This window comes from Gymnodraco acuticeps, unplaced genomic scaffold (genome assembly GCF_902827175.1).
Source record: "Gymnodraco acuticeps unplaced genomic scaffold, fGymAcu1.1, whole genome shotgun sequence".
Lineage (NCBI taxonomy): Eukaryota > Metazoa > Chordata > Actinopteri > Perciformes > Bathydraconidae > Gymnodraco > Gymnodraco acuticeps.
In genome coordinates this window covers 354,352-379,548 of record NW_022990825.1, presented here as the reverse complement: position 1 = coordinate 379,548, position 25,197 = coordinate 354,352, and the positions used below count along the sequence as shown (strand labels likewise).

General features: G+C 39.9%; 2 protein-coding genes across 6 annotated transcripts; one reads left to right on the top strand and one right to left on the bottom strand.

Annotated features, from left to right (window-relative positions):
- Nucleotides 1–267: 267 nt before the first annotated feature.
- Nucleotides 268–6,533, top strand: cunh16orf89 (chromosome unknown C16orf89 homolog). 3 transcript variants are annotated; one of them, XM_034232883.1, is made up of 9 exons: nt 268–494; nt 1,546–1,698; nt 2,177–2,327; nt 2,983–3,100; nt 3,251–3,413; nt 3,809–3,913; nt 4,453–4,542; nt 4,963–5,083; nt 6,295–6,533. In XM_034232883.1, exons 1-8 carry the CDS (start codon nt 314–316, stop codon nt 5,064–5,066), a joined length of 1,065 nt encoding a protein of 354 aa, XP_034088774.1. In that variant the 5' UTR covers nt 268–313; the 3' UTR covers nt 5,067–5,083; nt 6,295–6,533. The 3 variants fall into 3 exon arrangements, with proteins under 3 accessions (XP_034088774.1, XP_034088772.1, XP_034088773.1); XM_034232881.1 differs by lacking the exon at nt 6,295–6,533 and having other exon boundaries at nt 4,470–4,542; nt 4,963–6,230; XM_034232882.1 differs by lacking the exon at nt 6,295–6,533 and having other exon boundaries at nt 4,963–6,230.
- Nucleotides 6,534–6,640: 107 nt separating this feature from the next.
- Nucleotides 6,641–23,110, bottom strand: flr (fleer). Of its 3 annotated transcripts, none has more exons than XM_034232877.1 (19): nt 22,948–23,110; nt 22,458–22,523; nt 21,108–21,317; nt 20,144–20,200; nt 19,836–19,971; nt 18,311–18,415; nt 18,050–18,178; nt 17,130–17,179; nt 16,197–16,349; nt 15,685–15,750; nt 15,512–15,565; nt 14,914–14,979; nt 13,892–13,968; nt 13,555–13,762; nt 11,768–11,839; nt 10,295–10,398; nt 9,510–9,588; nt 8,170–8,299; nt 6,641–7,342 (listed from the first exon to the last, which is right to left on the bottom strand). In XM_034232877.1, the coding sequence occupies exons 1-19, from the start codon at nt 22,993–22,995 to the stop codon at nt 7,206–7,208; spliced, it is 1,947 nt and encodes a 648-aa protein (XP_034088768.1). In that variant the 5' UTR covers nt 22,996–23,110; the 3' UTR covers nt 6,641–7,205. The 3 variants fall into 3 exon arrangements, with proteins under 3 accessions (XP_034088768.1, XP_034088769.1, XP_034088771.1); XM_034232878.1 differs by having other exon boundaries at nt 13,892–13,962; XM_034232880.1 differs by lacking the exon at nt 22,458–22,523.
- Between the last annotated feature and the right edge of the window lie 2,087 nt (nt 23,111–25,197).

The following is a 25,197-nucleotide window of genomic DNA, read 5'->3' as shown; positions in this document are numbered from 1 at the left end:
CACGTCTTCTTTAGGTATTTAAATGTTGTTCTTAACATATTCCTTAAACCCATATCAAATTATAGTGAACTTGGGGGATAACTTTTATTATTTTTACTTTATGGAAGTAAAGCGTACCATAGAGTATGGTATAAAGTCGAGTTTGTTTTCGCAATTACGTCACGGCCTCCTCTCCTTCTTCCCATCCCGTTTGAGAAAAGAGACAGCCTGTCATCCCTCCTCTCCCCTCCTCTCCTCTCCTCTCCCCTCCCATCCCCTACCCCTCCCCTCCCTATTTACCGTCCCGGAGCCTCCACACAGTCTGACTGAGAACATGCAGGCTGCGGGGCATCAACTGGCCGCAGTGCTGGCTCTGTTTGCCGCAGTGTGCGGAGGGTCGCAGGCCGAGGTGATCGATGACATCCTGGGCAGCCTCTCCCGGGGAGCCGCCTTCCTGGAGAGTCAACACGAGCACATCAACCTGGACGGAGTGGTCGGGTTCCTCATGCTGCAGGGTGAGAACCAAAAACAGAGCCTCCTGTGTGTGTGTGTGTGTGTGTGTGTGGTGTGTGTGTGTGTGTGTGTGTGGTGTGTGTGTGTGTGTGTGTGTGCGCGCGCGTGCGTGTGTGTGTGTGCGCGCGTGCGTGTGTGTGTGTCCACTCAGCTGCAGTAAACATCTGGAAAAATCTTTGTATGTGTTGGTCAAGGGCAGTGGTAAAATGTAACTACATATATTTATACAATAGGCCTACTGTACTTAAGTGCAATTGTGAGGTACTTGTAGACCTACATTACTTGGGTATTTATATGCTGCATGCTTTACTCGACTACAACTCAGATTGAAATATTGTACTACATTGATCTTCTTGATTTAGTTACTTTCATCTGCTTGCTTTAGTTACTTTATAAATTAAGTCAATGGATAATTTTTGTGAATAAAATAAACATATTTATATAAACATAGATTAATAATGCCAAAGTTGTGTAAATATTCGACAGATAAGTAATTCATGCAGATAATTAAATATTATAGCTTTGTCATTAGTCAAATAAAAGTAGGCTATAAGAGATTAAACTACCAAACTATTCAGTGGTATAATTGCATGCCCTTCATATAATGGGAAGTTTTTAGGTAATTTTTATGTTATTTAAAATGTGAAGCAAGCGCTACAGTTTGCATGTGGATGCTGTTAGCTGATTTTTTAAAATCTTATTTTAATGTATTTTTGTATATATTGTCTTTTTTACGATATCATCCTTGTTTGTGTCCGTAACAAATTCATTTCTACTGCTGTTAAAAGTAAGGAATCCAATCTTTTGATGTAGTGTTTTTGGAAATTCAATATGTCGATGTTCCTTCTTTCACATTTTGATCAACTATAAAAGTCAGTATCAGATACCAGCAGAATAAATGCTGCTGCTTTTTGACTTAAGTAAGAAAGGTGTATTACAACAGTGTGAAAGAGGGAAGGACATGTGCAGAAATGTGCCAGTCAGAATAAAAAAGGAAAGGTTGCAAATGTTATTATTGTATAAAGATTTCCTCTGCTGCTGACTGTGTCCCAGCTGAGCTGAAGGAGGCGGTGCGCACGTGGCCCCACAGCGACCCGGTCAGCTGGGCCCAGAGGACCTCCACCGTGGTTCTGGTCAAACGTTTGGACCGGAGCTTCGAGAAGGCCGTCACCGCCCTGCAGCAGAACGACCCCAAGTACTACAGAGGTGAGCAAGACTCCATTACCCAGGAGCCCCGTAGTGTGATGTTTGAACAGAAAAACAAACCCTTTTACTCAACGTTACATCTTAGAGATTAAACATGTAAACACAAAATTGGGTCTTAAATGTCTTTAAGTATATTTTGATCTTGATAAATCTAAAAATAAGTAAAGAAAATAAATAATAACATGTTACAGTTTTCATGGTACATTTGACATAGACTAATGCATAATAAGGAACAATTCCCTCAATATTAGTGTATTTTTTTGTGAATTAAGAAAAATAAATAAGAATAAGTAACTTACAAACATAAAAATCCTACAAAATGAATGCTTACCTTTCAGGTACTGACACTTTCTCAAAGGAGAGCACAGGATGTGTGATTTACAGAGCAGATATATAATGTAGTAGAAAAAGAACATACAATTATATTTCTTCATTAATAAATGGTCTGATGGTAAATACCTTTGTGTGTATGCTGCAGAGTTTGAGCCCCTGCTGTCGTCGAGCTTCTATCTGATCCCTCAGGAGTGGCAGTCCACGGACACCAGCCTGGTGTATTCCTCCATCCTGAGCACCGAGTGCTACGACGAGCAGCTCAGCGACAAATGTTTGACGCTGCTGCTGGGAACCTGGTACGAACACTTATTGTCAGAGACGAAAAAACAACAGGGCAAGACTTCATTACACAGACAGAAATATCAGAAAAAAATGATGCGACCTCGACAGAATGAGGGTTTAAAACATGTCTTCCTGAAACAAAAAAGTATCTGTGTTTGTAAACCTCGGTCTAAAAGATTCAAACATATTTAGTATCCTATGCAAAGCAGCAGCAGCGTTGGTGATAATAAATATAATCCCCGGCTTCTCCAACATACAACATGCCTTTCTTCAAATTTGGCACAAACATCCAGTTGGACTCAAGAAATAATTGATTAAAAGTTAACCCCACAGACACAAACAAGAATTCAAACGCTAATTATGGTAATTTGACACGGATAGAAAATAGGATAAAATTATGAAGTGATGACATTTTGGGCAGACCTTGGATTATTTGATAGCTATGCCTTAAATTGTTACACTGTTGTTAGCAGGATGTCAAATACATAATGTAACTTGTCCACATGAACTATGATATACTATAAACTCTTCACTATCAAGATATTGATAGGGGTCTTGGTGGAGTGTGAGTGCATTTACGTGCGTGTGTGTGTGTGTGTGTGTGTGTGTGTGTGTGTGTGTGTGTGTGTGTGTGTGTGTGTGTGTGTGTGTGTGTGTGTGTGTGAGCAGGAAGATGAACGGGACGCCCTGCATCGTCACCAAACCCTGCCGGGACACCATGACACGTTTCGGCTGTCCGCACTACTCTCTGTCCCACCAGCTGCTCTACTTCATGATCGGGAAAATGGTGAGAAGTTAAACTATCGAAATATCTCTATCACTCAAAATCATTGGTAACCTTCACCTCCAAATGCACTAAGTTCTGAGCAGAAGCTAAAATAAAAACATGAATAATTTATTATCACTATTAATACTCTGCTGTGTGCGTGGGTCTCAGAGAGGCTGCACTAACCTGCTGAAAGGAGACACCAGAGAGTCCCGCGCCAACATGACGGAGGGCAGGTACCAGAATATCTACTGCTCCAACATGATGAAGGCCAACCAGGACATCTTTAGGGACGGGATCACCGAGCAGACGGTTGACATCTTCATTGAAAATAGTGAGTATATTATTTCAAATTCTTCTTCATTCTTTTTGTCACATTCGTGTGAACGCGCCATCTTCGGGAAGCCTTGAGGGATGTTCTTCAAATTCAGCCAAATGTAAATTTAGACTAGGATGAACAGATTATATGTTGCTGCTCAAAGGTCAATGGACAGTTCGACCTCACAAAACACGTTTGTGCCTTAACTCAAGATCCAATACAGTACACCATCTGTTACAATTTCTTACACATTAACAGTATGTCAGTATTTTGGACATTCAGATGAAAAAGTTTGCATGTAGTGTGTATTACATCATGTATTTCCTATACATATTTCAAACTGCATATATTTTACATAGGCCTATTTTATAGTTTGGACTATCTTGAGTTCCTCTGCTCTTCTTCAACAGTCCTGATTTGTGGATTGTCTGGTTTCTCCGACTTCTACAAAGCTGATTGGCTGCAGCACATCCTCCGGCTGCAGGACGAGGAAGCGGGCTGCTTCGGGAGAGACAGTACGTGTTTAAAAAGAAAGTTTTAATATGCAACTGAATTGAAAATATCTCATTATCTCTAGGTACTGTAGCGTTACTGTCAAAGTACATGTTAAAGCTTAATCTCTTCAGTAAAAGGAATACTGCACACGAATAATCTACTCTACTCTAAAATACTCTAGTCTATTGTTCGAGTACTGTTTATACGCAATTTTAAGGGCAGTTTTTGTTAAAAATCCAATGTGTTAGTGAAGTATTAAGCATTGATTGGATAAATGGGACTTGTATTATACTGCACTAGTAGTATGAGAGTTTTCATGTACGGCAGTTGTGCTGTTGTTAAACGCCACTCCCTTTTATTTTTCAATTCAATACTTTTCTTAGTTTTTTTTCAAGTATCCAAGGTTACATGGGGTTAATGTTGTATATAAAATGATTTTGGGGTTGAATTATTCCTTTAATGTTATACTAAGTATCCGTCCTGTCTAGTGGAGGTTAAACATATTAGTAAATGGAGAGATAGTATTATTACTTGAGAGATGTTACCTGCTGTTTCTCAGAGAGCATCATGTCTCAGATCATCGGAGACGAGCTGCTAGAGCAGCTGCAGCCTCACCGGAGAGTGAAGAGGAGGGAGAAGATACTTCCAGGTACTCGCATGTTATATCATATTAAAGTCCAATAGATAGGAAATGATTGCAATTTGAGCTGTGAAAGTTGAAGAAAAATAACTAATCAAAGCTAACTTTCTGCCGAATATAAAGAAGACAGCTTTTATCAGATTCTTGATCCCGTACCAGTGTGACTGACCTCACTCCTTTTGTTATTATTATTATTATTATTATTATTATTATTAACACTTTTTTGGTTTAAAATAAATCTGAAGTCATTTTACTGCTGTTATGTGTTGACTTTCATAAACAGTTTGAATGCAAATGAAGTTGCAGAATCGACTTATGGTATCTTTGTGTTATCATTTCCTGTTTCTGGCTCTTCTCTTCATTTTTATAAAAATAATAATGATAACTTGTTCCCTCACTCATTGCTTCACTTTGAATGTGACTCCTCAGACGGCTGCTCCAGTCACATGACGGCGGTGGCGGTGGGCGCTCTGGGAGGATACCTGAACTACTACCTGGCAGAACAGGACATAACCAAGAGGCCAATCTCCTGAACGCCCCCCCCCATCAGGTAGCGATGCTCTTCACTGAGAGACTCCCGACACAACATGATGTTAATGAACATAGGTTGTAAGATGAGGAAAATAGAATGTAGCCGTTTGTTGGGCACCAAACTACATGTATTCATTGATTCTAATGATCTTTAAAGTATATTAACCCCAAACAATGTATCTTTGGAAAGTAGCGATGCTCCCATTCAGCGGGAAACCATAGTCGCATTTACTCTTTAAAAAGTAGCTTTAGTAGTTTGTGTCTACAGAACCAGGAAGTACCTTTAGGATGTTTTTTCTGTCTGTGATGCAACAAGCTAGCTAAAGATTGAACCTTTTTTTTTTTATGAAACCCGGATAACAACATGTCAGATTTAGCTTTTTACCACACGGCTTCTTAAACACTTCCACGTGTTATGGTTGAATGTATGCTGACCAGTGCTGGAAAGTAACTATGTTTATTCACTCGAGTTTATTTTTCTTAAATTCTATTTCCTGCTACTTTATTATTATTTTATTATTTATTTCTATTCCACTTATAAAAGGTGGTAAATATTGTATTACATTACATTTGTGTGATAGCTTTAGAAGATTCAGATTAATAATAGGAAATATAATCATCAAATAATTGCTAATACTTTGGTTCTTTTACTTAGTAACATTCTAAATGCAGGACTTTTATTTCTATCAGAGTATTCATAGTTGTATTGAGGTATTCGTTTTGTCGTGATGTCATCTCCTGGTTGGTACCTTCGTCTGATTTGATGTAAAAATGTGAGGGGTGCACAATTTGGATTTTCTTAGCGGATACCGGTACCTAATAATGACCTGCTTCAGAGATGAGGGGTTAAACAATAAGTTCATATAGTAGTTTAGGCACACCTGAGGCTAAAGTGTAGCATGTACAGTATCATCTAATACTACAAAGCTCTGACCTAATGTCATCTAAATCTAACTTCTGACTTCTTACACTTCTGACATTGATATTAATGCACTTGTTTTGCTTTCTTTTCCGTGTCTTCTTTTTTTTGGCGGGTCACAAAGCAACTTGTGTAAATGTGCACAACATCCCCGACTGCATCAGAGTGTGTAGATGCTGTACTTGTTAAATGAATTTGGCTTTGTATTATGAGCTACTATTGAATTATCTGAATAAATGATTATAATTATAATAATAGGCATTTACACTTTTTGATTGATACATTTTCTGCACGATGTGTATATTTCTCAGATGCTCCGTCATCATTAAGACAAGAATCTAGGTGGGAAAGACACCGGCTGATTTTGGAGGATGGATAAAAGTATAACAAGGTGTGAGGACTTATAGGAACTTGTTATATTTGATAACTTTATTATTCTGAACATTTTAAAATGGCAATTCTGGCATCCCAATTCAGACCTGGGAAAGGTGTAAACGATTTGAGATGATATTCAATAATCGGGCTATCATTAAAATATACTGACCGTTAATCGTTGTTTCCTTGAGCTTTGTGTCTGCAGGATCTGTCTCTAAAAATGTGTGACTGATTGAAGCATCCCTTTTAAAAGGCCATGAAATATTCACTTAAAGAAAAACATCGTAAGCAGTTTTTTCTTCCAAAAATATCTTTATTTTCTTTAAATTATTTGTAGCTACTGAATATAAAGCTAGCAGGCAGCTGTACAACCAGCACTGACCAAAGAGGACATCTGTAGAGGAGCTTACGTACAAAATGTATCACGTATTCCATGTAAACACAATAAACAAGTCTGCTTTATATATATGTATATATACACATGATATCCTCTACAGCAGTACAAAAGTAGTACTGATAATAAAAGTACTAAATAAATATGAATGTCAGAGAGTCTGTGAAGTGAAGCAAAGACGCCATTACATTGAGAAAGAACACAAACTGATGATGTCACATCTGCTGCAGCCATCTTTTTGCCCAAACTCCCCCGGATTCACTCCATTTCTAAATAACAGCTTCACCTGGGGTGTGAGCTGTCCAAGCGCTGCCCGAAGGAGTCAGAACTGGGAACTGGATTTGATTCCCAGGAATAAGGAGCTTGCACAGCAGGCCTTGTTATGCTGTCTCTGTGCCTTGCTCCATTCTCCTTCAAAGTGGTAAAACACCTCATGTGTTGCTGTGACTCCTGTCACTTGTTCCAGCCAATGACCTCGTAGAAAAGCGCCTTGAGCATTCTGGCCTCGTAGGTGACGGTGTTCTTTCCGATGTGGGAGTGGGTCTCCTCCAGAGGCTGCTCGATGATGGCCGTGACCTCCTTACCGTACACTACAGGCGAGACACACTGATGTTACCTCACACTCAACAACATACCATTTGTTACTTAGGTCCTATTACATATATTGTAAAAATAATTATGTTTATGCATCCTATTTTTTATTGTTGTTATCACTGTCATTTTATTCAGATATGTACACAAATATATATATATGTTTTACAAATTCAAATGAGCGCCTTCACTAGTATATGAGAAGAAGTGGGTTATATATCTTCCCCAAAAGGTCTGTCTCCTACATCCACATAACTTTTTAGAGTTCTCCATAACAATCCCATGACCTTGAGAAAACAAAGGTTGTTTTCTTGTGATAAATGATCTTGTTATCTTGAGAAAGCAGATACTTGTTTTGTCATAAGTCCACATGAATAAACCCATCTCACAAGAAGGCAAGCTCTAGTATCTCTTGACAATAAATGAAATGACTTTCAGGTTTTGCCAGAATGTTGGCCGACACTGGAAGTAGTGTTAGGTTTGTGTCTGGTTTGTTAGTCGGTTTGTCACTGTCGCTTAGCTAAGAAAATAATGATGTTCAGTATACAACCAATTCCGACCTGATGGTGATGCTGCAGAAAATATCCAGGCATAGAGGCTACATCTGGCTTCCTATTTCAGCCAGATTTCAGTTTTATAAATGACTGTCATTTATAAAACTGAAATGTGAAAACATAATGGATCTGCATTTGCTCTCTCAAAGGGATAATAGTGTTTTGTTACAAACTGAAGACATCAATTATTGTCACAGGCCAGCACTTTTGCAGGTTGTGTGTGTTGTGTGTGTGGTTGTGTGTGGTGTGGTGTGTGTGTGGATGCTGCTTACCCTCGCAGTGCTCCAGGAACTGGATACACTCCTGTACCACAGCGTCCCTCAGCATGACCATGTGTTTGGACATGTTCTCCAGCAGGGAGAGGAAACAACGCTTGGCGTAGAACCATGTGTCTGTTCCCAGCTACACACACACACACACACACACACACACACACACACACCACACACACACACACACACACACAACACACACACACACCACACCACACACACACACACACACACAACACACACACACAACACACACACACACACACACACACACACACACACACACACACACACACACACACACACACACACACACACACACCACACACACACACACACACACACACACCACCACACACACCACACACCACACACACACATACACACACACACACCAGCACACCACACACCACAACACACACACACACACACACCACACACACACACTACACACACAATTGTGATATTAAATGTTATTATTCTGACACTAAAGATCATCTCACCTCTATTAATCCTGCAAACTGATGTGTTTCAAAACTTCAGCTGCATTCCTTTTCCCACGCTACCGAGTCCGAAAAGCATTGATTTTGTCCACAGAATAAACAAAATGAGAGGTTATGACTTTAATGTTAGTAAAAGCCAGTGTCTCCGTTTCGGTGGTATTTAGGGTTTGGCTTTACAGAAGGATACGTGGCAGAGAAGTCTTCCTTCTGTTGGAAGGAGTTCAGACATGGCGGTCAGATTGCTTGGTTGAATGTATGTGGCTCCACAGGCTCACATTCCTGGACTCCTCTCTGATTTCACAGTGAATGTGAGTCTATGGTGGGGATTTGTACGAGGCTGAGAGGGGGCAACACTCGGGATGACAGCCTGTGTTCTCAGCTGGAGCTTCAGTGGACTCAGCTGCGACTGGATCAGATCAAAAGAGACTCTTCTCTGGGGGGGTAACTCTTTTTGGTTCAAAAGAATGAATGTTTGTATTTTAAATGAGCACTTTCTTGTAGTTGTGTTTATGGCGCACTGCTCAGACACTGCTTGCTGCACAATGAACAACAAACTATTTCCCTTAAAATATGTATTGAATGTTTACTGTTTTTATTACATGGCTTAGTTGAATACTCAAATCTGATTGGTCAATTTGGACCTTCCAGAGGTTTTACATTTTCAATAACAGACCACTATTAAGGAGAGCAGGCCGTTGCTAAGGAGAATAGACGCTGCTTCGACCGGTGTGCTTTTCTCATTAATGACCATCTCACACGTTGCACATTATCCCTTTCTTAAAGCATTTGCTAGAAACTTTCTAAAAAAGGAACCCAGGGAACAATGGAATAACTGACCTTCTTATTGTAAGGCTCCAGGCTCTTGATGACACGAGATATGCCAAAATCATAGTTTCCCTTAGCACAGTACAGCGTCCTGAAAAACAAACTAATTCAGTCAGAACAGCAATACTTACTAAAAGGTCCTTTTTAACATTCCTTCCTTTTTCTTCCACCTTGAAAGGAACTTGCTTAGGTCAGTTGATACTGTCATACTGGCAATCTGCTGAAAATGTCTTGGTTAAAAGCTTCAGGAAAAGCTCAAAAGCGAACCGTAAGTTGCAAGATTTTTTATACAGATTTGGATAATCGTCAAAAAGTAACTTAGTCTCTTAGTGTCCTCGCCAAACCTCGCAGCTCTTTGGTTTACACACAAAGATTGTGATGAAAAGAACATATAACTGCTGCATATAGGAACAAGGACCTGAGATACATCAGGATGAATCCTGATTGCATGATAAATGAGCTCAGGTTTAACATACATTTGATTATTTCGTTCTTAACATATTTTTTCTGTATTTATTAATGATAGTATTTATTGAACAATGCCTGATGTGTTTATTTGATGATAAACACTTTGGGTCTCCATAAGTGTGAACTTTATAGTAAAGGAACTTTTTTTTGTTCCAGGGCTAACAAAAGCCTGTCTAATACATACAATGAACACGCAGTACTAGTTAATACCATAGACGTATATATAAAGGTGCATGCACATGCACGTGAAATATTTTTAAATCATGAGGTTCTTGGTGGCAAAACCTAATAAGCAACGTGAAAGCAGATTTTTCAAGCTGTAAACTCACCCGATGACCAGGTTGACGATGCAGAGGTGGAACACCTTCTTGTCGGGGTCGTCGTAGGAGATCTGCTCTTCCTCCTTCTCAATCTTCCTCATCAGCTCTTCAGCCTGTAAGACAACGAGAGGAGGAAACTGGAATTTTTATACTGAAGATAAAGATTACGCGACAAACATTATTACCATACAGCAGTGGTTCTCAAAGTGGCGGGCATGCCAGGGGGGGCGCAAGAGACCAGGAGGAAAAATGGTTATAAAAAAAAAAAAAGATTAAAAAAAAAAAGAAATCATAATTTGAAAAATTATTGATTCGAAAATAATATGATGCAGTACAGTACTATTACGTCTGGGTCTCTGTGTTTCATTAAAGCTCGACTGTGTGTGTGTGTGTGTGTGGAACGAGTCATTTTGTGTGAGAGAGAGAGAGAGAGAGAGAGAGAGAGAGAGAGGAGAGAGAGAGGAGAGAGAGAGAGAGAGAGAGAGAGAGAGAGAGAGAGAGAGAGAGAGAGGAGAGAGCGCACCGGTACCGGAGATCGTTGTTGTTAGCTTCTGGTGCTAGCGAGCTACGCTAACGGATATAAGGAGTTTTTTCAACAACAAGGTGGAGGAGAGTCCTCTCCTGTCAGACTGAGAGACTCAGTGAGATAAAGGACTCTCTCAGTGTTATCTCAGTGGGTCTCAAACGTTTTGGTCACCATTAATGTAAACAATTATTTCCGAGGCACACGTTTATATGATCATTGTAGTTACAAAAATAAGAGAATAAATGAAAAACAGCTATGAAATACTAGATGACAGTAAAAAAAAAAAAAAGTTTAAAAGGGTGATTTGTAAAATATCCATAAAGAAAAAGTAAATCTTCAGTTCTGTTTCAAATGGGTGTTGAGAGAGGTATCCATAGATCTCTTCATTTTGCTCTCAAAGTGCACCAGATTGATGCATTTAACTTCAATATTTAAAAATAAATCTTCCCGGGGGAGCATGCCCCCGGACCCCCCTATGTGAGGTCCACACACCACCTGTAAAAATAGCACTTTACCCCTGCTTACACCTATATGCCGTGAGCTGATTATCGAGCCTTCATTGTGACAGTTGCGGGAACACTGTGTATATGCATGGCGAGTGTTGCAGTAGAACATTGCGACAGCGACCGGTACATTAATGGGAAACCCTAAATGTTTGAGCACCCTCTATGAAATGTCAAGCTACCCCACAGAACCCCCAAAAGAAATCTCTGGCGCCGCCACTGAGCCTGACTATTTGTGTTGGGGGGCCCCGACTTTTTTTTTTCTCCAAAGGGGGGGCCGGACAGAAAAAGTTTGAGAACCACTGCCATACAGAGACACAAAGAATAAAAGTAAAATGAAAGTAAAATCCCTCTGAAATATATTTAATTAAAAGTAGTATATAATAGAAAAAGGTGTACTAAATGACAGTACAGAATTTTATGTTAAATTGTGTTCATCTCTGTGAACAGTACCTCCTCATTCTGGCTGGTCAGGATGTAGGACACACACAGGTTGGCCAGGACCACAGCGCTCACATTCAGGATCTACAATGGGACACACAGACACACACAAACACACACATTTTTTGTTAACTTTACAATATATTTACAACACTCAGAATTTAACAAACTTCAAAACCAATCCAGGGTGCGTGCAAGTTTCCACAAACTGATTTGAGGTTATTTAGAATAGAACATGATTAAAACGTCATGAACACGATGATGTTAAAGTGTTTAGCATCATCGTGTGGCACAGGTTCAAACCCCACTGCAGTCAGCATGTCGTTGTGTCCCTGGGCAAGACACTTCACCCCAAATTGCTCCTGTGGGGATTGCCCACAGTATTGAGTAAGTAAGTCACTTTGGATAAAAGCGTCTAACACAGGGGTGTCAAACTCAAGGCCCGGGGGCCAAATCCGGCCTGTGACTTCATTTTATGTGGCCCACAACAGCTCTGAAAGAATATTATGTTTATTATACGGTTACATGCCGATTTACAGAAGCACGTTGCCCATAAACTACATGTCCCACAATGCATCTCAAATTTGACTTTTTTCTCAGAATTTGGCTTTTTTTCTTCAAAATATGCCTTTTATCTTAGAATGTGCCTTTTTGTTAGAATTTCCTTCTTTTTTTTTTACCTTCTTTCTTCAGAATTTGACTTTTCTTTTCAAATCATTGTGACATTCTCACTGAAGAGACTTGCAATTATTTGCCTTAGACTTCTGCTTTCAGACGTAGTTAATTATGAAGTTATTACCCTATCTGATAATAATCCAATGCAGAGGCAATAATGTAATATTATATACATTATTTTATATATATTAAATATTTATATATGTATTTTTATATAGTCTTAAAGTTACTTTGAGTGCAACCATAATGCTGATGTGGCCCGTGATGAAATGGAGTTTGACACCCCTGGTCTAACAAGTGACATGTAATGTAATGTTTAATTTTTCAGTGAGGAAAGAAAACATTCTAGAACCCTCAGCTGAGTGACTGAAGTTCCCTGAAATTGGACGAAAATCATGATTTTCAGATTCAAAACAAAACCAGCACTGCAAACCAAATCAAAAAATCCACACAGCAGAAAAGAATGAAACTCATATCATGCACACATTTCAGAAAACACTGCAGATCGACGCAGAGCTGCTCATCTATTTTTACCGAGGGTTTGCACTTGCAGGGACACTCTTGAATGTTACACTGCTCCACCTGGACAAAAAGGCAAACTGTCAACGATTAGTCCTGACCTCACTCTGACATCGGGGCTGATCCCATGCATTGTGCGCATTTTATCTTCAAAATACTTTTGTTTAAGCGTCTGAAGTTTATGAAGGAGTATTAAGGCCATGAAGGTCATATTGAGAGAAACTTCTTCAATTCTCAATCTCAAAAAAGAAACTAACTAAGATGTATGACTTTATAATCTCAAAGTATTTTGGAGTTGTACATTTACCAATTTAATGTTGTAATTTAGTGATTTTTTTTCTCATGTATTTAATTATTTAATCTTAGAAAATATCCAACTTGGTTTTTCCTAAGATTCAGACTTATTCTCTTTTCTCTCAGACTACCACCACTTTCACACCAGCTCCATCATCATGATTTAGTTTGACCTACAATGGCCATAATATGGTATTGCAGATATGCATTAACTCTCAATAATTAATCTCGCACAAATAATGGAAGTGTCCCTCCTCCACACATTTATGTTCTCCACGTTCTTCGTGACGCGGCCGCCCTGAGGCACTCACATTATCATAGTGCTTCTTGACGATGGGCTCGTAGAAGCCGATGGCCTCCTTGTACTTGTTCTGCATGAAGAGCACGTGGGCTACGTTCAGCTTCCAGGTGTCGTCCTCATTGCAGACCTCTACCGACTTTCGGAAAATCTTCTCAACCATCTGGAAGTTCTCCCGGTTCCAGTAGATCTTGGACTGGGCCATCAGCACCACGATGTACCTGGGAGACGACCGGGACAGTTCAATGGTGGGGGGAGGAGTTATGTCATCTGAATCTTTTTTGGGTGAATTAGTGAACCAAATAGAAGCTGAGGGTTACATATTTATATATTTGTGTGTGTGTCCTCACTTCTCCTGCATCAGGTCGTAGTCCTGCAGACATTTCTTCTGAGCTTCATCATCCCTAGTCAGCCTGGCTTCCTGCACCTTACAGCAGAGGACAAAAACAACACTCAGCCAAAACAAATCAGAGCCTTCAAAATCCACTATTCTCAATTTATAGATATAACATATTGAGAAACATACATGAAAAGAATCCTTACTGTAATAAAGGATCCAGGGCAGTGTTTCATCATGACTTGTCTTACATATTAGGCTGATATGTCTATTGTGTTACATTTTTTTATTTAGCCTTTATTTATACAGGTGTAGATCTCATTGAGACACAAGGTCTCATTTTCAAGAGAGACCTGTCAGTGGTAACACTACCACACAAAGTTACAGACAGACAGGACACTAAACACAGAGGCAACACTAAAATACAACATCGTAAAATCCTTAAGATTAAAGGTCACCTATTATGCAAAATCCACTTTTTCACGTCTTTTCTACATCAACATGTGTCCCCTCTGTGTGAAGACATTCTGAAAGTTTCAGGAACAAAGATTCTCTCTCTTTTTGTCCTGATCCATTTATATGAAAACCTGTCTGAAAATGAGCTGATCAGATTTTGGCCACTTTATGATGTCATAACGATTTTTCGGCTTGTGTAACCATTAGCCAATCACCAACCAAGGTACCCCCCCCCCCACACACACACACCTTATCACCTGAATCTCCTCCTAGAGCTCCATTGTGTTCTTTTTAACCAAATATCTCTCAGAGGGGCGTGGGGAGGGGCTCCTTATTTTAATCTAAAGTAACAGACAGGGAATCAGCACTTTGGAAACAGGGCTGAAACAGAGGGGATTATGGGATGCTACAATGATCTGTTTGGTGTTTCAGCCAATCAGGGACATGTTCTGTATATATCTGAGACCTATAAGGTATTGATGAAAAACAGTATAATAGGGGACCTTTAAGATATGGGCAAATACACATGCGTACAGGACAATGCATAACAAGTGAGAAAGAACAAAGGAGGAAAACAACCTGCTTGGCCAGTTTCCGTAACTGCTCCGTCAGTTTGCCGTTCATCTCATCAAACTTCCTAAAAGCCTGTGGAATAAACAGACAGTTTATTGATGGATGAACAAACACAAATAAACAGATTTTGGAGTAAATTACAAAATGACAAGGTTGGCTTCAGCCCAGATAATATAATGAGGTTCCTGCACACTGAGAATGAAAGCTTAATGTAATGTGGTGACTATAAGCTGTTTTTGATCACCTCCTTAAACCTTTATTCAATCCCAAGTCGTTTTGAAATCCAAACTTTTCAACATTTGATTAAGCTGTGCTTCTTGGGATTATAAAAGCAATTGTTTATGTAACAGAAAGTTTAAATGGATTTATCAGTGTTCTCCCTTTACAGTTACATAAAGGGTTGTTTGACCTCTTGGGGGCAGTGGAACAAGCTTTAAACCCAAATGTGACACATTAACTGGTAATAGTCTTATGGTGAATGAATATGTGTACTGTATATGCTTACAATAGCTCAGTGCTGCTGAGGTCGATGGGAAATACTGTAAGCATGCAGTAAAGCAAACGTAAAAAGTAGCTTTTATTGTAAAAAGAAAATGTGTAGTACCTCCTCTGGTGCTGTCTGACAGGTCAACAGGGCATCAAGAAACTCATACATGTACTGGAAAGGAAACAACAACACTTTTTCATTAGTGCAGGCAAACAGAAACAGAACATGTGAGTTCCTGAAGTGTGAATTAGGAACTGAAAACACATGGATTGGTTCAGAGTGTAACTTACCGGTGTGAGGAACTTGTATGTGAGATGGGCGTTCTCTGCCAGGACGTCAGCAGCCAGGTCAAAGTACTGAGAATGAGAGGGAGGACATCATTGACATTAATACCAACCTCTCTTTCAGCCCTCTGTGTGTTTTGAGCTCTTTCCACTAACACTCACGCCACATGACTCCTATTCAAAACAGTGCTCCTCCCCGCATGGACCCTCACTGTGTGCCGTATGGAGGAAACTGCTGACGCAGTCCTCGGGTCGAATGATAATTGATGATAATTAGCATAATTAGTAATGGCCTGTTTGACAGGTGAAGGTAATGTATGTTTTTCAGTCTCAAAATATAGTGTGGAATTGGTAATGAAACAGCTTTTGGGGGGAAAGAAACACATTTGTTCAAACTGCCACAGGCTAGGTGGGAAAGTACTGTGCAATAATTAAGCTCAGAAGTCTTTGAGCAAAGAATTCATTTCTCAAGCCTACCTAATACATGACAATCGCCTGCAACCTGTTGTGTGCAGTACCTCATGTTTGCAGTAGAGCAGCAGCAGGTTCCCGAAGGTGACGGGGGGGAAGGAGGGTTGCTGCAGCAGGAAGGCCAGCTTCTCAAAGCCCTCCGACGGCTTCGTGTCCATGTTCAACAGAGCCTGGTTGTGTAGCGTCACGGGGTCCAGCTCCTGAAGAAACACACACATCACAGTATAAGCAGCATAAGTATCAATATTTAAGAATTGGAATTATAACCTGGAATTGCAAAGAATAGTGGATATGTAAAAATACAGAATATTCTGTATCGAGCCTCTCAGATTTGTAGATTTTCTGCTGTGTATGGGTTTTGTTATCGTGGTAAAGTGAATATCTTTGGGTTGGTCTGACAAACTGCAGTAAGTATTACATTCCACTAGGGGGCACTGGTGGTTCATTTCTCTCTCTGTATCTCAGGATAACTGGACATTGATGACTCAGTGGCAGATCCACATTTGGCCAAGGACAGAGCACTTCTGTACATTAATGTAAATGAAGCCGTTTGAAGACAACACAAGTATTATCATTACTTCCATGTAAGCCTCTGTTCTAACGTTCTATTCATCTCTACTATCTGCAGGCTGTCAGCAGGCAGGTCCAGGCAGCACTCTCACAACACACACACACACACACACACACACCACACAACACACACACACACACACACACAACACACACACACACACACACACACACACCACACACACACACACACACACACACACACACACACAACACACACACACACACACACACACACACACACACACACACACACACACACAACACACACAAACACACACACACACACACACACACACACACACACACACACACACACACACACACACACACACACACACACACTACACACACACACACACACCACACACACCACACACCACACACACACAACACACACACACACACACCTCCTCTGATCGGGGGGGCATGTCTGTCAAAGCCTCCTGAGATCCTTTCGCTGCAGGGAAGCAACAGAAAAGAAAACAGAAAAGGAAGCGGTTAGTTTCAGTCTTTTACCGTCAGTGTTCCAATACATACTTTTGTTTGTAGATCCCAAAAACGTAATTTAATCAAACTCAACTTGACATTCAGTCATATTCCCCGAGACACTCTAAGAACCAAATTGTCTTGAGATTGTCTTCCCTTTCCCAATCATTCCATCGCGGCAACCATTCCTTACTTACTTGTAAACATCTTTGTAAAATGTATATTTCTAAAAATGTTTGAATTACTACTTAGTCTGGAAACTTAAAATAAGCATGCTCTCTATTTGTTTTTATCTTTGTATTGATATCTAACATGATGTATCTTTCCTAGCCATGTTTGGCTTCTAAACTCTCCTTCAAACTGTTCAGACTTTGTATTCAAAATATTTTTTAAATGTCCGTCTTTTAGGGATTTGTCATTTTTTTTTAAACATGTGTACTGTAAATGTGCAAATAAATAAATAATCAACATTTAAACGGGGCCATATGGATTTTTCTTGAAGACAAAACAAGTGTATATCTTTGAAATGTCTCCAGCTTGTAGTCTTCCTCTTTCATGCATCGTGAAAGCATTGAGCGGTCCAAACGCTTTGCAAGGAACCTTTAACTTGATGATACTTGAAGTAGAATACTTCAAGTATCATCAAGTTAAAGTTAAAATGAGGTCACAAAGCAATTACAAATATGAAGGCTGGCAATAGATGAAACAACTGTTGAATGAGTTTTGGAGAGTAGCCGAATCATTCTTTCTATGAGGAATCAAGGTTATTTTGTGAAGATGTAGCAATATTCTCCATCCTGCTCGTTACATGAGAGTCAGAGGCTCCGAGTGAGGAACTTACAGTTCTTCAGCTGGTATTCGATGGCAGCTTTGAGGTTGAAGGCTTCGATCAGGGCGGTGTGATGCAGCACCAGCGTGTTGCCCACACTGTGCACGTCGATGCCCTCGGTCGTCATCCCCACGCTCAGCTCTGATGCATTAGGTCACAAAGATTTGTTGGAAGATCATGAAATAATGTAAGAAGACTAAAGATTCCACTGAACTCTTTTTGCTGAATGAACACAGATGAAATAATGGCAGTGTCTTTGCGCTGTGGTTCTACCCGGATGTTCTCTGATGCCTCTCTCGATGATCTCTCCGATGTGTTTGAGGGCCTGAGCGTAGTTCTTCACGCTGTAGAAGCACAGGGCGATGTTGTATGACAGAGCTGAGAAACAGGAGGGCAGAGATACCAGGATGACATTTAAATGCTTCCTGTGGAGAGGATTTCAAACCCAATCTCTACTTGATAGCCCTTCAACATTTCTCTTATCATATTATTCGCCTCCACTTCCCCAGCTCGTAAAAACTCTTAAGGTGTCCCCTTCCCCTTAATGTTGTGTTGCTCTGATTAACGACTGCAAAACATTTGATGCAAGGTATATCAATCATTGTCAAACATGGTGCACATTTAATCTGGAAATGTCACCAACTGAGCAATAAAGAACCAAGCAATGGGTTTATAGTGAGACGATGGTATTAGGTCCGTTTACAAGTCCAGTAAAGTAAACGGTGCAATCTCGCAAATGTGGGCTCAAGACCTTGGAGTGGAGATATATGAATGTACAGGGACAGTAATATGGGAGTACACTAACAGCATATCCATGTGTAATAGAGCAAGGGAACTACTGCTGCCTTTACATATCGCCTCATCTCAAGAATAGGACGGAGCGAAAAAAGTCGACTGTGTATTAAATAGTAAGAATGGAGTTGGGAGTTCTTTGATTTACACTATTTGGACCTGTGCACACATCTAGGACATCTCAGTGAAAGTACTTTCACAATTAAATGGGATTTCTAATCAAGAATTCGATTTGAATCCAGTATGCCCTCTGCAAAGAACACCTCACCTACAAATCAGGGATGAGGGAAACTTTGAGATTTTAGCCTGTGCAGACCATTTACAATACAGGAAAAGGAACACCCCAAAAAGCATAATATGGCCTCTTTAAGAGTCCATTCAAAGCCCTGTTTGTTGGCATTGGTATTGAGGCCTTTGCTGTATTATTCTGTGAGGATTCTCCTTTAAAGATGATGTTATCCAATCACTTTAACAATCCCAAAGTCACAACTGTTGTGAAACTAACTTCTTCACCGCCCATTTACAGCTCGACGTAATAAAGACACACAAATGTGAAGTCTTGTGTAGCAAGGGCCACTTAAAGAGTATACATGTTGAAATCTCTGCCACGTATCCTTCTGTAAAGCCAAACCCTAAATACCACCGAAACGGAGACACTGGCTTTTACTAACATTAAAGTCATAACCTCTCATTTTGTTTATTCTGTGGACAAAATCGATGCTTTCGGACTCGGTAGCGTGGGAAAAGGAATGCAGCTTAAGTTTGAACACATCAGTTAGCAGGATTAATAGAGGTGAGATGATCTTTAGTGTCAGAATAATAACTTTAATATCACAATGGTGTAACAACGTGTGTGTGTGTGTGTGTGTGGTGTGTGTGTGTGTGTGTGGTGTGTGTGTGTGTGTGTGTGTGTGTGTGTGTGTGTGTGTGTGTGTGTGTGTGTGTGTGTGTGTGTGTGTGTGTGTGTGTGTGTGTGTGTGTGTGTGTGTGTGTATATGTGAACTACCTGGCACGTATCCCAGCACTTGAAGGGCAGACGTGAACTTCTTGCAGGCCTCCTCGTACTTCCCGTCCTGGTAAAGCAGACAGCCCGTATTGTAGACATAGTCCGGGTCTTCCTGGGGAAGCTGCTCCAGGAGTGACTACACACACACACACACACACACACACACACTGCAGTTAGTGGTGTGTGTGTGTGTGCGTGCGTGCGTGTGTGCGTGTGTGTGTGTGTGTGTGGGCAGCAGATAGTAATGATTCAAACCTGAAATGGTATAATTCATATGCATTAACAGATAGTGTGAGCGCCCTCGTCACCTTGGCAGCGGAGTAATCTTCCTCACAATATTTGATGCAGGCTTGCAGCTTGACCATCTGTGGAAGAGAGAAAAACAAAGAGAGAGGGGTAAAGGTAAGTGCTGGTTTGGCTTTGGGGAATAAGAATTAAGCAATACAATGAAATACCAACTCTAATCTATACATCTATTATTCATTTGTAGCATCTTGATTGAACCAGTTTTCCCATGACTAATTCACACATTTCCTGTGGATCATGTTTCTACTTGATCCATCATATAACTAACTTATAGGGGACATATTGTGAAAAAGATGTTGTTTTCAGTGCTTGTGCACTTGAGCATCTGGGAAGACTTATCACATTGTGATAACATGGGATTAAACTCAGATTTAGACTTTAATCCTCCTCTTATATCACATTAGATTATACGTCCCTATCTGAGTATCTCCAAACATGACCTCTTTTGCAAAAAAATTCACAAGTCAGATGTTTAGTTTCCGTTGTGTTACCCCACAGCGATACATCAATGTCTTAATAGACATGGGGGTGACAGACAGTCTTAAAATACATGAATGCATGTCAACATTTGTAAGATTATAACTTTAAATTCCATTTGAAATCTGCATTATTTTGATTCCTGGTAATAGCATGTGTTTCCTGTTGTTGGGCTGTACACCGTTTGACTTGCTTGATTTGATAAGGTGTGCATTTAAAGGCCCATATGTATTTGTTCGAGCACTTCTGCTGAACAACTGCTCCCAGTGATGGATGTAACAGATGGAGTTGGCAGAGTGAAACATTCAGAGTAAATAAGGTGGATTTGTTCTGAAATCGCACATTTGATGCAGTGATGGTGCACCTGGAGCCAGAGTCCATAAAAAATGCAGTGCGTCTTAGTGGAGCAACATAAAAGCTGGCATTTCATAGACACAAGGTTTTCACATCATCTTTTTGTCTTCGTCTAGCAGTGCGTACAGGCGGTACCTTGATGTGACTGCTGGGGTTATCAAGCACGAAGGAAGCCTTTGTAGCCTCAGGGTAAGCACCAGCTTTGTAAAGAGACTGGGCGTAGTACACCTTGTACTCCTCCACCTCCGGGTGCAGCTGGGTGAGCTGCTCGTAGCACTCTGCAGAGTTGGTGAAATCCTGGATGTGATAGTAGCAGTAACCCAGCAGAGAGAGTGCTGCCCTGGACTGGGACACAAAGGAAAGCAAGAGGGAGTGAACCTGATGGTCGTCTGCAGTGTGTGTTAAATAAGGGTGTGCGGTTAAACAATCAAAAACACCAAGACATACAGTAGCAAAACCGAAAGACACCAGGAAGTATGACGGCATCAAATGTACTTTACCTTTAAACAAAAAGAAGGTATAAATCATAAGTTAGCTGGTAATTTAAATCAGTGTAACCAATCTTTTTGAACCCATCAGTTTTTAAATATTAAGTCGCAAACATTGCAATTATGATGTGCTGATTTGGCAATTCCTATTATGAATCATCGTTGAATTGTTCAGATGGTATCTGAAATAAACTTGTAGGGACAAATCCTATCCTGCCTGAAGCCCAATGTGACGTCTTTAAATCCTTTGGTTTGTCCGACTAACGCTTTAATACTTCAGTCATTCAGATTACAACAATATCTTAAAGGTGTGGTGTGTAATTCACTTCAGAAACACTTTTTGTTATATTCCATGGAATGCTCTTATCACCCCGATAGCAATGAATACATCTGTGGAAGCCGTTTTTTGCACTTTGCTTTAAGAAATGGCTCAAACGGCTCTCAGGAATATTAACAGCAATTCTTTTTTTACTGGTTGATTAATGAACCTTTCATTTCAACAATTTTACAATAAGAGCTTTAACCGGTTTTCCAATTGAAATTAAACAGAAAAATAAGCAAATCCTTGTGGATTCAATTACATTTGATGCCCATTATTTTGAATAAAATATCTCTGATATCCTGAAAAGAAATGTTCTCTCTGTTTTTTATATTAACAGAATCCCAATGAAGGTAATCCTGAAAAAAAACTGGATTGCTTTAAATATTTCCAAATCAGAAAGAGTAAATCCCTGAAGCTAAATAAATGATAATGTTTTAAAAAGCTTTGAAACTTCAAAATATGAATATATATCAAAATACTCGGAAACATGGGGGACAGATGAAAATAAGTCAATGTCACTATAAAAGAGGGTAGAGGAGTTAAAAGAAGGAAAAGGAAGGGCTACTAATTCATTATTCATGACAAGATGCATATATGTTGATGTAGTCTTACATTTTTTGACATGTATGTTTTGTATGGAATGTTTTGATTGACAGAATACAGACATCCACCTACCTTCGTGTGTTTTTGAAGTTGGCCGTTTAGGATATGTATTGCTTCCACATACTGTCCGTCTTTAATCTGAAATATATGGAATTAACTGTGATGTTCCTATTAAACAGTATTAACATTATAGACAGGACACACGTTACTAACAACAAATGTCAGTGAAGAATAAAATAATTCTATGATAATGTTAAGTATGTCATGTGTGTCTCATGTGTAACGTTACACTAAACTGCAGCAAAGATTAGAGATTATTTAGAGTAAAGTAGCGTAATGTTAACAGACAGAAACACATCAAACTTGTATTGAATTAGTTTAATCGTTGTAATTGTGTGCCGAAGTGAAAATCATTCCAGCACAATTCCGGAAACGTGTTATATGTCCAGTGTATGTTTTTCAGTAAGATAGTCGGAGTTTGGTTGATAGTTTACCGTTATAGTGATGCTAGCTTACCACTGAGTTGGGAAGCTAACCTCGACTTTAACAACAATATTCTCACCAGTTTGTAGATGGTAGCCGTGTACTCTCCGTCTTTTATAGTTGTCATGGCTGCCAAGAAGTCGTTTTAACGATAAGTAACTGCTTCTAACAGTGTGTGTTCACAAAACCCTACAAAATAGCATCGAGCTAGCTTCTGTTTAGTGGACGGATGAAACGCATTGAAGCTGTTACTAAGCAACAGAACAGAGCGGAAGTGGAACTTTTGACAGACCTGAAACACAGCCAATCATAGAGCAGGATGAAGTTACGCTGGCCAACCCTCCGTTTTTTGTACCCAAATATTTATTTATCAGTTGAGCAGAGATATACAACCAGCTATACTTTTATGAACATCATATCTCCTCCGATGTTATTTACTATTTCATGCAGGTTAGTTTTATTATCTTAGATCGTTTATGCATCATTTATTTTTACTATTCATTTATTATTATTCATATTTGTTATACTGTAGACAGGATTTACAAAATAAATATTTGGAGAAACAGTATGAACCTTTGAAAACATAACCTTAAACAGTGGATATAATCCTCAAAAACACAATAATTGCAATACAAAAACCGAGTTTATTCATGAACACTAGATGAAAAACCCTTTAAATACATTAATTGCCATTAGGAGATACAGATATTAATTTGCTATAACGGCCCAGGGTTTCCCACACATAGACTATACTTGGGCGGGCCGCCCAGGTATATTAACGGCCGCCCAAGTATATTTCGCGACCCATTTAGTTTTTTTTTTTTTTTTTAATAAATTTTTTTTTAAAATATTTTTTTTTTTTATTCGTCCGTGACCACGACGCCATCTGCGATCGATTAACTTGTAGACAATGATCCCTCGCTCCCTTGCTCTGATCTCGCCTCCTTCTGGCCTGTTAAGTGGCCTGCCTCACACAGGGTGACTGGCTGTCCACATGATGTGGCCTGCCGACATGGCCACTGTCATACAGATCATAAATCAAAGCCCTTGATTGGTCTCTGTGTGTCATTCAAGCTCGGGATAACCTCAGCTCAGGTGAGGTAAAGGACTCTCTGAGTGTTTAGATAGTTAACTTAGTCTAAGTTCTCAGTGGGTCTCAAACGGTGTGGTCACCATTTATGTAAACACATATTTCCATTTGAGAGGGTAGTGATTGGTCTAATGGATAGTGAGGTGGGCTGAAGATCGGAAGGCTGTGAGTTCAAATCCCGCTAGGAACACCACCACTAGTGTGCCCTTGAGTAAGGCACTTAGCCCTTAGTTACTCCAGGGAGAATGTCCCTGTAATCGGTCATTATAAGTCGCTTTGGATAAAAGCGTCAGCTAAATGAAATGTAATGTGATTAGTAAAATATGCATGAATAAATAAATAAAAAGTTAACTAGGTGAAAAAAGGTAAGATACACTTTTAAAACTTGTTGAGAGAAAACTAGTCTTTGCTGCTGCCTCAAAGAGGAGCAGGGGGAGAGGATGGAGAGGGGGGAGAGGAGGGAGACAGGAGAGGCTGGTTCAGGAGCACAGACACACTCACAACTATAAATGAACCAAAACTAAATTAATAAACAAGTTTCAGTGTTTTTTTCATATTGGAAATGGGATGTTGTTGGTTATGGCCTTGATTTTATGATTATTGAAATGTATACAGTTCTGTTAAATATAGGTGTTTCCATAGATCTAGTCTCTTTATTTTCCCCTCAAAATGCACCAGATTGATGCATTTAACTCCAACATAAAACAAATCTTACCGGGGGGGCATGCCCCTGGACCCCCCTAGAGGATTTGAGGTCGACCCCCACTAAAAATCACATGGATAGGTTCCTAAATACATAGTAAATAGTAACCCATTTCCATATGTTCATGTGTGGGTAGTAGATTTAAACTATAGGGCTATCATTATGGACCCTGCCTGTACCTGTTCGCTCTGCCATCGCGTGAAGGGTCTGGTAACAAGCGACCAACAGAAAGGTTAATGTTGTTGCACGTCACCTCAACACCCCCCCCCTACCACCACCCCCCAAAGTATATTTCAGATCTGTGGGAAACACTGGCAGTTAATGGACCAGCACCAGAGGCATTCCCATACACACAGGCGTTGGAGCTGTTCTTCATGAAATCCCAGAAGGATGAAGTGCTCTGACAAACAGTGCCATCTTTGCGCAAAATGATTATACCGGAATGAAAAGTCAATAAATAATGTTGTTAAAACTTTTTTTTTTTTCGCGCACCCCCCCCCCCTTGCCACCACCCGCCCAAGTATATTTCATATCTG